We start from the raw sequence: 13,626 nt of genomic DNA, 5'->3' as shown, positions 1-13,626 counted from the left end.
GTTGCGGCTTTAAACAGTCCACAATGCCTTGCGGTGTCCCACTTCCAGTGCTGTGTGTTCACCAGCAGGACTAATACAAACGGGGAGAGGGGCAATTTCCGCAGCTTATCATTGGAGGAGGTGGGGGTGAGCGCAAAAGACTGCGGCGCACGGAGCGGACGAGGCGCAAACTTCGGACAGAGGACCGAGGCGTCAGAGGTGCTGTTGTCGGACTCGTCCGGCGTTGCCTCGTATCCAGCTGTTGTGTGCGTGCGTGTGTGTGTGTGTGTGTGTGTGTGTCCGTCCTGCAGCTGAACGTTACTTTGTCGCAGTTGGTCTGAAGTGGTCCGCTGGGCAGTGGAGGAGGAGAAGGAGCCGGTTTCTTGCGGAATTCGCGTCTTTACGCGCGTCGAACTTTCTCCCCGGACAGCGGAGCCGCCGAGTCGGAGTCCCGTTTTTACACCGTGAAGGTAAGACCAGCAGCACAAGGAGACGACGAGGAGGAGGAGGAGGATGTGTAGTTGTGGCGCTGGGATAACGGAAACACTCGTGTAGTAGAACAGTTCGTCTGCTCTCCGAGCCCCCTGGAGCCAGGGATCGCCATATTCTCCGAGCCACAGAGGAGCCTTTTCATCACACCGGTGGGTCTTTCAGGATGTTGCGTGTGCCGTGTAACGTTTGACTTGAAACCTCCGTCTGCTCCTGACCTCAGTGTCTTGCGGTATGAATCCAACAGGCTGAGATTCTTCCTTGCAGATCCTTCACTTCAAAAACGACGCTTAGACCGTTTTTCCTCCCACAAACCGGCCTCTCGTCGGGTTCTCCGTGGACACGTCAAGTTGGGACATCTTTCATCCTATGTCATCATAACACAATGTGTGTTTTAAGAAATACATTTCGTGGCTCCAGACTTCTCCCCTCCAGGTGGAGCCGAGCCAACCTGTGGAGCTGCGGCGTTCAGCCAGGGTTCTTGTGTCTTGTGCTTTTGGGGATCTGTAGTTGTGGAAGTAGGATGCTGTAAATTCAGTGTTGAACAGTGTCAGAGCTCCATGAGACGACCAGGCTGCGAAGAGCCGCTCACAGACTGGAACAATACACAAGTCCTGCCACTGTAAAACGATGTCAGCTCTATAAATGCTTCTCTGCAAGTGTGTGATTCAGCACCAAATGCTGTTTGTTTTTTTTACAAACTGCTGAAACATGTAAACCCTTAATGCCCGAGGCCTCTTTTCTCTCTTTTTTCTGCCCCGCTGTGCCTCTGCCCCCAGTGCAGGAGAACTGCTGCCCGCCCTGCTGGCTCTTCAAAGCTGCCTACAGTGAGCAGCGAACATGGCAAGGGAACAAAGGCGGCATTATTGCTGGCTGAGCGTGCCGGCCAGATGTTGGAGACCCTGCCAGCACTGACCTCCCAAACAGGGGAAGAAGGGCGGCTGCTCCAGCGCCTAATAGTTTAATATCAGCCAGGCAGAGAGAGAGAGAGAGAGAGAGAGAGGGAGGCCTGCTCCGGGGCAGGGGCCACTGGAGAGCCCACAGGAGCCGTGGGTGTTGTGTGCAGCGTGACTGGATGTGGGTTAAATCCCAAACACCACAACCTACAGAAGAGTGGAAAACCTGGGAGTTGGAACTAGAATTCTTAGGAGGTGCTCACGTTGGACTCACGTTTGTTCTTCTTGTAGTCAGGCTGCACAGTTTTCGAAGGCTCCACACACACAAAAGGGATTTTGAACTGTATTTCAGCCTCTCTGCGATGTACGATGTCGCCTTAAGTTGCATCTAGGGTAACATTTAACTTCCCTGCAGGCATGAGGTCTTGTCCACGTGTTGACTAAAGCAGCTGAGACACAAAATTACCCGAGAGGATGATGAAACGATGAAGAACATGGAACCCCTGCTCATATCATTTCCTCAGAATGTCCCAACCGCAAGTGCACTGATGTTGGGATTAATAAACGCTGCTCAGCTTGGCTTCAAGTGTGAACGCACGGCCGTTGCACGCTGCGTAACCTAGATCACAGAGCGGACAGACCCATATAGCTCTCCTCTTATCTGGTAGTCGTGGCCTGTTGCTTTCTCACATCCCAGGAATGCATACCCTGGGTGTTATCAGTTTTCCACTCCACAGGATCAAGGCTCTTCTCGGGCAACAGTCTTTGCCGTGCCCCGTGATGTTTACATTCACAGAGAGCATTGTGTACGGGCCAGGCTGGCGTGTTTGTGACGAGGAACTTCTTTATCTTCTTCCCACTGCGAGACCCTTAACTTTTAACCGCGGGTGTCCGATCCTTACAACCCCCCAGTATACCTCACGATAATACTATACTGTTGCCACCCGAATATACTCCAGGCTCTGGGATTATTCTGGGCTGTACAGCTCTTGATGACAATCTGGAAGAAGTGAAGGGGAGGAAAGAGATTTATCCAATTTGTTCCAACCAAGTTACCAGCAGTGCCTCCACAATAAGCCGGCGTCTGTCTCTGGCTGAGCGTAGAAATCCATTTCACAACAGATCTGCTACCAATTACAGCGCAGTATAAATTGCTAGTAATTACATGTTGCTCTACAGGGAGTGCAATTTGAATTAAAGTTTGGTTAGCAATAGGCAAAGAGGTTTAAATGCTAGGACAGACTGCTGTTGCTCCAGAAGTATCCCATTGTCTTTAATTAACCGAGCGAGGGGGAGATTTGCACGTCAGAATACCATAATATATTACTCAATCGTTTTCATAAGGCACTTGGATATGAATTCCTTCAAACTCACTGTGCCCAAACTTCCGTGATTCATGAAATGACTGTGTTGTTTTCCACCTTGGTGAACAATGGTCAATGATTTGTACAGGAACCAGAGGGTGATAGCATCTATTCATGGAAGTAGTACTTGTGGAACATTAGTGTTTTCCTGTGAGATCACTTTTTCTCAGTTTGGTTCAGTTGCTGCCCTACGGGCTTTCTCTCTCAGTTTAGTTTTAATGTCATGAATGCTCATTTTGTCTTATTCCACAAATACCCCCCTTGTTCAGAGAACCGTTCAACTGCATGATACTCAGGCCAGTTTGTGATGCTCGACAGACTGTAAATCCCCGAATGAAGCAGCGGCTGTTTGGTTGGGTTTTTTTTAAAGCTCCTACAGTAAACATTTCTTAGATGCTACTGCAGTGTGTTGGCTGTGTTGGAGCCCCCACATGAGCATATGGTAGGTTGTTTACACCAGCAGCCAGTCGAGGCCTTCTCTCTGCCAGCTCAGTGGGCTCCTGTAGGCCGGGAGAATCGTCACCAGCAGCCGGATGTGCGTGCAGGCTGCTCGGAGCTGCTCACACACCTCACTGCTCCGAGAGGAATGCATCGCGAGACTGAAACAAGCGAACGCGGGCGCTGAGCTCATCGGGGTTGGAGGCTTTGATGCAGTCGATCGGCCCGAGCTTAAATAGAATTCACAGGAGGAGTTAAGCCCTCCTCTGCCTCATGAAATGCCTCTCTGGCGTAAGACGAGCTGCACAAATCGGGGAGCGGGCATCTCCCCAGGCTGCGGCTTCGACGGGCCAGAGGAAGGGAGCTTGCAGAGCTCAGGATGGCACTCTGCCCCACACCGCTGTGCCTGTGTCATCGGTTGGGTTTTCCTGGATTAAGGTTAATGAATATACAATAAATGTTACCAGTCTGGACCAGAGCGAGTGACAATTCCATGTGCCCTCCCCTGAGTTTTCTTTTGTGTGCGGAAGAGGCCTTGAATAAGCCTGTTTGTTTTGTCTTTGCTGCACATGAAAGTGTTTTGCTTTGGCTGAGCACTAGTTTTTGTTTGTGTGTTTTGATATGAATTTTTGCAATTTGTTTCCTCATGCCCGTACAGTGTACAGAAATTCACGTAGTGGTCTTTGTAAATTCCTCCAGCCTCGGGTGTCATTAGTCTTGAAGTGCTGTTTTCACAGGTAGTGCTTTTTTCTTCTTCTTCCCCCCTCCAGTGTATCCAAATGTTCTCCCTGGCTCGATCCGCTATGCCTGCTTTGTATCAAGGCTCCTCGGCCCCGATTAACTGTTTCCTCATCCTCTTTGAGGAGGGTTGAACAAAATGGTGACAGTGTTTTGGGTCAGCGCAGAAAAAATCTTGCAGGGTGCCGTGCATGAGTGTCTGACTATTTTCCGGTTCCTCTCCATCCTTCAGCCTTTAATGCCATTTAAGGGCAGTCTGAATGAAGGACGAAAGCCCTTTCCAAACAGCTGTGAAAACGCCAAGAATAGAGTATTCAAGGGCCACCGACAAAATCGACACTCGCGCATGTGCAAATTTACAGACAGTACATTTTGGAATAATACAAAATGTGTGCACTTAACGTTCGCCTAAAAAAACTCGCTGTTAGTTTCTGAAATGTCTTTATGTTAAAAACCTTTGTTTATGTGGACTGTTAATCTGGCAAAATAACCTATTTGTCACCTTGGGCTTGTGATGGTCATTGTTGACCTTTCAAAGTACGCGATTCATTGATCAACTGAAAAATTGACGGAATAATCCATAACGAGAACAATCCAAACAATCCTTAGTTCCAGCTCCGGTGGTCTCTCTGTCTCTACGGATGTTACCGTGAAGCGCTATTTAATGTCTTCACCAAACTTAGAAAAGCAGTGGGTTGTGGGTAGGACAGGCTGGTGACTTTGAATCCGTCAGGCAGGGGAGGTGTAATTACTGGGGGGGGGGGGGGGGGTTGGTGAACAAAAGGGCCTTTTGACTCAGTGGTGTAGGTGCAGCGAAGGTTAGATCCACGGAGAGTGATAGAGATCTGGAGAGATGCCATTCATTGTCTCCCCGAAGACTGTCCTTGAAGAATGTTATGAAGGATCCGTTGTTTTAAATGGAATTTTCCATAGTTAACCTTCACATTTTTCACACATGCTCTCTATGTCTGAGGACCCGGTCTGGAATAAGCTTCACATCTTGAATGTTATGTTGTACTTTTACTTATCATAGTGTTGATTAATGCTCTGATGACCCACTAGGCAACAGTGCATTCTGTCAATGCCTGCTCTGCTCTCTCATGATGGGATTCTGCTCCCTCTCCTTCTTTTTTTTACATCACAGTGCATGTTCTGCCTTCTCTGTTTCAGTCCGCGTGTCGATGCTTCCTGCTCTGTCTTCGCTGCGTCAACGCATTTCTTTTTTACAAAAGCAGGAACCGGGCTTGGAAAAGTCTGCTAGCACACTTGTCTTGCACCCCCAACAGTCATGCACCTTTTTTTATAGAGAAGAACAAAACAACAGTGTTATTGCCAGCTGGTCCTGGCAAGGCAATCCTTACCTTTCTGAAGAGACTGCTAGAATAACCTTGCAGTCTCTCCTTGTTTGACTTCTCCTGTTAGTTTATATTTTCAACAGTCTGTATGTCTAGTAAGACTTTATCCCTAAAGGCGGCTGAGCTTTATAACCCCGGCCTTGAGCACATCCTGACTAACTGTTTCCTGTTTTCCCTTCTTTTTTTCTTCCTGTCAGTGAAACGGCCAGAGGGGTTTCAACTGCTCTGCACCACTGGAGCCTTCAGTAATGTCGGGGCCAACACCCCACTACCGGCCCCCTCACTTCTGACCCAACATGGAGCTCAAGGTCTGGGTGGATGGAGTCCAGAGGGTCGTCTGTGGGGTCACCGAGGCAACCACGTGCCAGGAGGTGGTAATTGCTCTGGCCCAGGCCATAGGTAAATATTTTTTCAATATTGAAAATGAAAACCTACAGCAAGCACCCTTTACGATACAACCACTATTAAACCTTTAAGAACTTTCTTGCTATTTGCTCTTACTGCAATAACTTGGTTATTATGAATCAGGCTATGCCTTGCATCAGTTACAAAATGTCCTGTGCCATGTTCCTTGCTTATATGCAGTATATGTATATAGACCATGGCAAACAGTATCGTGTACATATGGGTCCAATGATTGTGTGGTTCTGATTTAATTTTCGGCTTTACCACAAATATAAAATTATTCTGGTGTGGTCTTTGTCTCGCAGGTAACAGTGAATGACAATTTTTGTGTGTTATATTACCGTCAACAACAAATTTTGCTTCATGGTAGTTACTGAATAATCTCACTGTTTTACATCCATTTTAGCCGCTATTTATAAAAGCGCTAATCTAAAACATATTCTCTCTGATGTTTTTAGATTCAATCAGACTTTTAACATGGTTGTTGGTTTATACGGTTTTCACTTTCATTGCACATCTGTAAAGTTACCTTTCCCAAATGTTTTCTACACACTTCACACTGAAAAATACAAAACACCGTGCATTGATCAGCCCGCAACAGTGATCTGGGTATGCGGCTCTCCAAAAGGCCTTTTGTTGAGTTAGAAGAAGTAGGAGTCTCCTGCCTACATGTTAAGCTCCTGCTGAGATTCAGTGGGACCCCCCTCCCATATGGCTCCTTAAGGAACGGGGGCACTTGAGCAGACTTTATTGACATCACTTCCCACAAAGCGCAGGGTAGTAGGAGGGAAAGTCTGACTCATCACTCTGTTTCCTGCCAAACTGAGAATGCAGCAATCCCGAGCCCCCTCCTCTACCTCCTTTTATGTATTAAAACCTATACACACCATGTTAAGTCAGCATTGATTTGGCACTGTGGCATTTTACAAGTGTTTCTGTCCACACACGACTGCAAGTGTTGTGTATAGGTTATAAACAACAAATCACATTTAATGTGAAGGGGTTTCTTATTGTGCTCAACCCACTGAGAAATACTGTAACACTATAGATCTACTGTATGCAGCTTTTAGTCTCTTAAAGCTGACTCTTCTGTTTTCCAGCCTGCATTTTTACTTTATTGACTTAGTGCTCTCTACTCATGTATAAAACATTTGTAAGCTGTTTTCAGAAACCACAATGTCATGCTTCAACTTTTAGGTGTAATAATTATGAAACATGACACCAGTGGGTTAGGGTGATATCATTCCTCTGTCTGTTGAATATTTAAGAAGACAGTTGTGTGCCAACATGTTAACCTAACAGTTCTATGAGCCGGTTGTATATCACGGCTGTCACGTTTTTTTTTTTTGTCTTTTAATCTTCTAATTGTCAAAAAAAAGGAGTTTTAAATAAAAGTCAGTTTTACTTAACCACCATGAGAAGCGGTTTGAAGTCACATTTTCTTCCAACATGTTCTGTTGTGATCTTTACAGGTCGCACTGGGAGATATACTCTGGTAGAAAAGTGGCGGGACACTGAGCGTCACCTCGCCCCACACGAGAGCCCCGTGGCGTCTCTGAATACATGGGGCCAGTATGCTGGTGATGTCCAGCTCATCCTGCACCGCACAGGCCCCTCCCTGACTGAAAGACCCCCCTCCGAAGGACCCGGTTTCAGGGGACCAGAACGTGGGCTGCATCGGCAGAGCCTCCCGCCCCTTGCAAAGCTTCGCCATCCCAACGATCGCTCCCTCCGCCGGCGTGAACCTCGCCGCAAGTCTCTCACATTCACCGGTGCACCCAGAGGCCTTAGGGAGATACTGAGCGGGGGTCGCATCGGGGAGGCTGAGGCTAAACGAAGACTTCTCCTTGGAAACAGCGGGAACCACCACCATGGAGGACCGGCCATCGGGACCGCATCTCCCGGCCTGTGGGCCTGTCGCATGGAAGATCTGGTCAGACTTGTCGGCCTGCAGAGAGAGACACTCAACGTGCTGGAGAAGAAGCTGGGGTCCTACGAGGCGGAGCTGCAGGCCTGGGCTGAGGGGAGGGGGGGGCGAGTTGGAGTGTGCATTGGTGACCCAGGTGCAGGAGGAGGGCTGATCGAGGAGATTGTGAGGCTGGAGAAGCACCTGAGGAAGAATGAGGTGGAGATGGAGGAGGAGGAGTTTTGGGCCTCTGAGCTGCAGATTGAGATCGAGAGTGAGAGACAACTGGAAGAAAGACTGCTGGAGCTCCGAGGGCGCATGCAGGGCTGTGAACTGGAGATTGAAGAAAAGCTGTCCATGGTACAGGTGTGCTATATGTGGGATAAAACGGGATAAAGAATATTCATCCATTTATCAAAAAAATAGTTCCCTTTTCACCATTGTTGCTTAATTATTACCAGCTGTCCCAGTGATCTGTTGGCCTTCTTCTTTTTCCCTCCCGTTTGTCCTGTTGTCCCATCAGGGTGTGGAGGCAGGTCTGGAAGAGGAGCGGCTGCAGAGGGAGCGGCAGGAGACCCAGTGGGTCAGCGAGGCAGAGGCCCGCGCTCAGGTCCTCAAGGTTAAAGCAGAGCTCAAGGCCCAGGAGAGACAGGCTGTCCAGCTGGAGAGCAGCTGCAGGGCTGTGGACCGGTCCCTCGGACAAAGCAGCAAAAAGCTGCAGGTGAAATACATTCAAGCACAGAGGTTTCTTTAACAAAACAGTGCTGCAGGGTGACGTAGTGGTAAGAGAGACCATCCTTCAGTGGGACAGCATTTAAAGGTTGTGTGTAATATCCATTGCCAATAGATGCCTGTTGCAACGCTCGCCATAGAATTCACGACTGAGGAAACCTCAGTCTGAGCCTCTGTGTGAGACGCTTCGGTTGATAAATGAGTGTTATTAAAACTGCGCTCACACTCGCAGCCCCCACGCTCTCAGCGGGAATATGGGATGGCTAGCATTGTCCGGCATAGCCGTGCCATGCTATACGTAGCCCGTAGACTGTTTAAGAAAAGGTGAAAGTTGTGTTCACTGTGTTTGTGCGCTCTGAAAGACGTCACAGCGCAGAATAGGAAGCATGTCCCTCCCATTTCTCTTTAAAAACATTGGAAGCGCCAGTGATTTCATAGGAAAAGGACTTGCGTTCACTAACTAACCCATAAGCCTCTGACGCACCACGATGCTGAACCTCTGCCAGTTTTAAGGGATCTGATTTTCTTTTCATTTCACATTGTCTCGTTTTCTCTCTTACCATTTATGAGCTGGTGTCAGTTGGTTCAGCTAAATGATGATAAACAGCTTGATCGTGCTCATGCTGCCTAGACGTCGATATATCCAAACACAGTTTCAAATAGTCTGTGCCCGTAGAGGTCATAGTCCGGCCGCTGGTAATACTTCACTGTTTGAAGAATCACTTTTCTCTTGGCGCTGTTTCCTTGAAGGACATGCAGCACGATCTGGAGCAACTGACCAAGGAGCTGAGACAAGTGAACCTGCAGCAGTTCATCAAGCAGACAGGCACCAAAGTCACAGTGCTGCCGGCCGAGCCCAGCGAGGAGGATGAAAGTTGCCACAACAGTCATGGTATACATAATATCTCTTTCTTTTTTTTTTAATCCAACTACTAATACATCTAGGAATCTCTCTCTTTTGATCTGTCCTTTTCTTGTCAACCACGAGGCTGGGACGTGTGCCAGCTCAACCATCCCTACGTCCCCACAATTGCTCAACTCTTGCTCATGAAGTAAAACTTTTGACAGTGCATTTTTTTATCCCCACTCATTTGATTGGTCGCTCATAATACCCAGAGAAGCCAAGATCCTATTTATGTAATAATCCAAATGACAGATCTGGAAATCCATAATGAAATTTAACGGTGGTGTATTTCTGGACATTCGAAATTACCTTATCAATATCTGGAATATCTGAAGGTCTTTGGTTGCCCTTCATACATGTGACAAATGACTCACTCTTATTAAAGTGCCTGAAGTGCAGTTTGCCTGTGCATTAGTGGAGGAATTCTGTTCCATCAAGGCGCTGATTATTTTTCTTCCTCATGTCCGCACAGCCTGCTGAGAGAATATGACTCAGCTCAGTGTGTGTGTGTGTGTGTGTGTGTGTGTGTGTGTGTGTGTGTGTGTGTGTGTGTGTGTGTGTGTGTGTGTGTGTGTGTGTGTTTTTGTGTGTGTGTGTGAGAGAGAGATTATGATCGAGAGAGACATTCTGATGAAGAAAATGAGTAGGAGGTAGTATAGTATTAGTTGTTACCCATCCCAGGGGAGAATAATGTAGCTTCCTGGATACTGGCAGACCTGCTGTTTTCACAACAGAGCTTTCTCTGTCTCTTCTTCACTCTGTCCATCACACTGTCCCTCTGTCACATGTTTCTGCTTAATGGAATAATGGAAGAGCCAGTGTAACAGAGAGATATCCACATCAAATTGGCTAGCTGCTTGTATAAAACGTAACAGTAATTAAGTGCGAAAATTCCTAATTATTTATGAATACTAATTAAGATTTACTTGATTAAGAAACAAGTTTGAAACTAGAGCAGTGCATTATGTTGGTGGTTACATAACCACCAACTTGTCAAATTAAGCTTGCAACCAAGAGCTGCTTATCTAAACTTGCAAAACAAAGTTTTAGACTGAAACAGAAATATAAAAACTTTCAAGACAAGCCCCGCAAACACAGAAATAATCTTTTAAATCCAAATGTACAGTTAAAGATAAAGCTACATTATACCACAGCTATTAATAATTTGATATTCCACCTTCCCGCTGCTTTGGATTTAATGTTTGAGTTGAATAACAATATCCGCTCTACTCCTAAATGAATTGGATGGCCGTGTTGAACAGTGGTAGGTAACTGGATGTGATTACGGTTCAAATCCTTAACACAACGGTTAACACGATCTTAATCAAACATATATTTGTCATCTCCCAAGAGATTTTTTCTCACTCTGCGACGTGCAGTTCTCTGTTGTATTATTAAACTTAATGCTAATGGTTTTCAATTATGAAAAGTAATGAACTGAGTGTTCGTGTCCTTCTAGTAATCTTCCAGTCCATGTGTGTACAATCAGCTTCAGGGGCTTCTGTGCACAGCTCACTAGTGACCCCTAGTGGCAAAAATATCATGTAGCATACACAGGACACACATTTTGTAATTTGGACATTTATTGTTAATTTTTAGGAATTTGGATGAGTAAGGAACATTTGAAAACAATGTGAATTCTACTAAAACAACGATTACTATATATCTACAAAATCACAGATATACTATTTTATCTAAACTGTCTCAGCGTTTTTTTTTTTAATACACTTACACTGTATTGTTTCCAATTTTCTGACTGTTCATGCGTTTTCTTCTCAAATTCAGTTCCTCTCTCTGGCTCGCTGAAGCGCCCTGTGTCGTCCCACCCGATGTCCAGTCACCTCCGGGTCCTCCAGAGCCCTCTCACTTCGGGCCTGAATCCAGAGGGGATCTATGTGTGAGACCCTTCTAATACCCTTCTAAGACATTGTTGTCTCCCTTCCAACGCCCATATCCAACCCCCCCCCCCCCCCCCCCGAACCTGTTAATGTGTGGAAATCGTAGTACAGGATACCTCAGTAGCACACTTCTATGTACTGTTGTTTCAATCACCTGGAGGCGGCAGCGTTGACTGTGAAGACTCGGTAAGTGAAGGAACGATGTTGGAAGTCATTGAGCACTAAATGAAAAACAGTTAGTTATGGCATGAAGAGAGAAACATTTCTCCTGACATGTTCCTGGCTTTCCAAACATCAAGGTGTTGTGGACTTCCTTAACGTGTCCACTTAATGTACTTTTACTCTCACTATAGTACCTGCTGAATGATTTGAATAATTTTCTCACAAGCATCATGATTCATAACTGTTGCCTTTTGAACTATATTCCTGAGAATCTTGGTATGTGAATCTATGAACTCTATATCTTTGAAATCATGCGTTATTTCTGCAGTAAAGACATTTGACCTGGTATAATGACTGGGTCTTGTGTGAGTAATGAAAACCCCACTTGTGTCTGTAGGAAAACTGTCTAGAATCCGCCATTTTGCATATCAAAATCTATTCCTGTAGCTCCGACTTGTCTGTCCATGTTAAAACTATGCACAAATGCTTGATAGTTTTGTTACCGAAGAATGTTACTGTCTGTATGAACCAAAATTACAGCTCACTGTAAATATTTTTCTTACTTTCCATCTTTATTTAGTGAATTATTATATTTTATTACAAAGCAATGCATTCACAGTTATGAAAATGCAGTGCCCGCAGTCCTGCAGTAATATCTGCATTATGAAGCAGTGTTAATTATCCTCTTCAGCTGTTTTTTTTTGTTGTTGTTGTCGTTGTTAAATGATTACACAGATTATTTTTGCCAAATGTATTGTGCTTGTTTTTTCTGTTAGGATGGGTGGCCAAAGATTAGCAGGTCTTGTTGCATGACTGTGATGTTAATATAGCCATATGAGGATGTGCAGAGCACAACGGTGCAGTCAATCAGTGAGTTGAATCTTAAAAAACACAGGCATGTAATAATACAGTGGATAGCTACAGTTAGAGAGAGAGTGTGTGTGTGTGTGTGTGTGTGCGTGCATGTGTGGAGTCAGGATAGCCAAGATAAGAAGCCCCTCTTAGGTTGTAGTTCAGCTACTAATCACATCAAAGTGCCTTATATTCATTTACACAGGTGGTGAATTCAAGTATTATACAGTAGAGCTTTAGCAGAGACATTGAAGCAATGAATGGTCATCGTCTGTTTAGTAAATGTGTTGGTGGATGTATTAGTGCCACATATTGCTGCTCAGAGAAAAATGGCAATAGAGGAAACTGTAGTAACCTTTTATCTGTCAGTATTTTGTAAAGATGTCAATGGGAAGAACATAATTGAGAATGCTTTCCACTTTGTTACTGTATTGTTGACGCAACGATACTACGTTCTGTAGTTTTTACATCAGCGCTGTCAAACATGGAATAAATAGTTGACAGTTGATACCAAGGGGGAAATCAACCCTGTAGCATTCGGTGTCTACAAAAGACGCCCCCTCACCACAGTGTGTCTCTGCTTTGCAGTTTTAGGAGAGACACGTTTTAAAATTCTTATGAATGATATATTTACCCTTTAAAAAAAAACCCACTTGTGTGCATTTCTTTCCAGCATGGGGATGAGACGTAGCTGTGGTCGCTGTTTACAACTGTAGAAGTTCTAGAGAACTCTTGAGATGTTGACTGTACATAACCTTTTTTTTTTTTTTTTTTTTTTCCTGCCTTAAATATACTGCAAAATGTTGACAGGTGTACGTACGGCAGTATCTGGCTGCTGATATGACTTGGATTGCATGTTTCAATAAACCATCTGAAAAAATGATTTGTGTCTCAAATGGTTGTCGTGGTAACTGTGAGTGTTTGCCTGTGGGTGTAAATGGGCATTCATGGTGTGGGTTGTACAGTAGAGGCTCTACATGATTTCCGAAGGGTTTCACCACTAGATGGCGATGTTTGCTCAGTAATGGTAGAGACATGGACACAATCGGGAGAGAACTGAGGGAAAAGCACTTTTTTCCCCTTAGCAACGAAGAGAGGACAAATGTTGTCAGTGTATAAAATACATATTTAGACAGTTAATTAAATGCGTTGCTTGATATGTGGTTTATAGGAGGATAGTTCCTGGTTACATAAAGACAAAACATGCACCTGGTTAAGCTTCTAGAGTTTGCTCTCTGTTGAATGAAGATACTGGGGAAAAAAAGAAAGAGTTTAAAGACTGTTTGGAGAAACATATGGCTTCATCCAATATCTGTGCTGTGAATTTCCTGGAAAAAGGGGGACTGCACCTGAAGGCAACATGCACACCCCTACCCAAGTTTTGAAAGGCAAAGATCACTATGGATGCAGGAAAATCATGAGGGATGTCATTATTCATAAGGATTAAAATGATATTGCAGTGAATCAGTTTAATGGCAACAACAAAGACTGGATTAGAGCCTGCCTGG

At 45.2% G+C, this 13,626-nt stretch overlaps 1 protein-coding gene across 3 annotated transcripts; it reads left to right on the top strand.

Moving 5' to 3' along the window:
* Nucleotides 1–8: 8 nt before the first annotated feature.
* Nucleotides 9–13,001, top strand: LOC118315936 (ras association domain-containing protein 8). 3 transcript variants are annotated; one of them, XM_047333428.1, is made up of 6 exons: nt 9–449; nt 5,457–5,658; nt 7,137–7,930; nt 8,094–8,291; nt 9,053–9,194; nt 10,992–13,001. In XM_047333428.1, exons 2-6 carry the CDS (start codon nt 5,556–5,558, stop codon nt 11,105–11,107), a joined length of 1,353 nt encoding a protein of 450 aa, XP_047189384.1. In that variant the 5' UTR covers nt 9–449; nt 5,457–5,555; the 3' UTR covers nt 11,108–13,001. The 3 variants fall into 3 exon arrangements, with proteins under 3 accessions (XP_047189384.1, XP_047189382.1, XP_047189383.1); XM_047333426.1 differs by having other exon boundaries at nt 22–449; nt 7,137–7,936; XM_047333427.1 differs by lacking the exon at nt 9–449 and adding an exon at nt 470–620 and having other exon boundaries at nt 7,137–7,936.
* Nucleotides 13,002–13,626: the final 625 nt, after the last annotated feature.

Source organism: Scophthalmus maximus, chromosome 7, assembly GCF_022379125.1.
Source record: "Scophthalmus maximus strain ysfricsl-2021 chromosome 7, ASM2237912v1, whole genome shotgun sequence".
Taxonomy (NCBI): domain Eukaryota; kingdom Metazoa; phylum Chordata; class Actinopteri; order Pleuronectiformes; family Scophthalmidae; genus Scophthalmus; species Scophthalmus maximus.
Note: the sequence above shows the minus strand (reverse complement) of the source record. Positions and strands in the feature narration are given on the sequence as shown.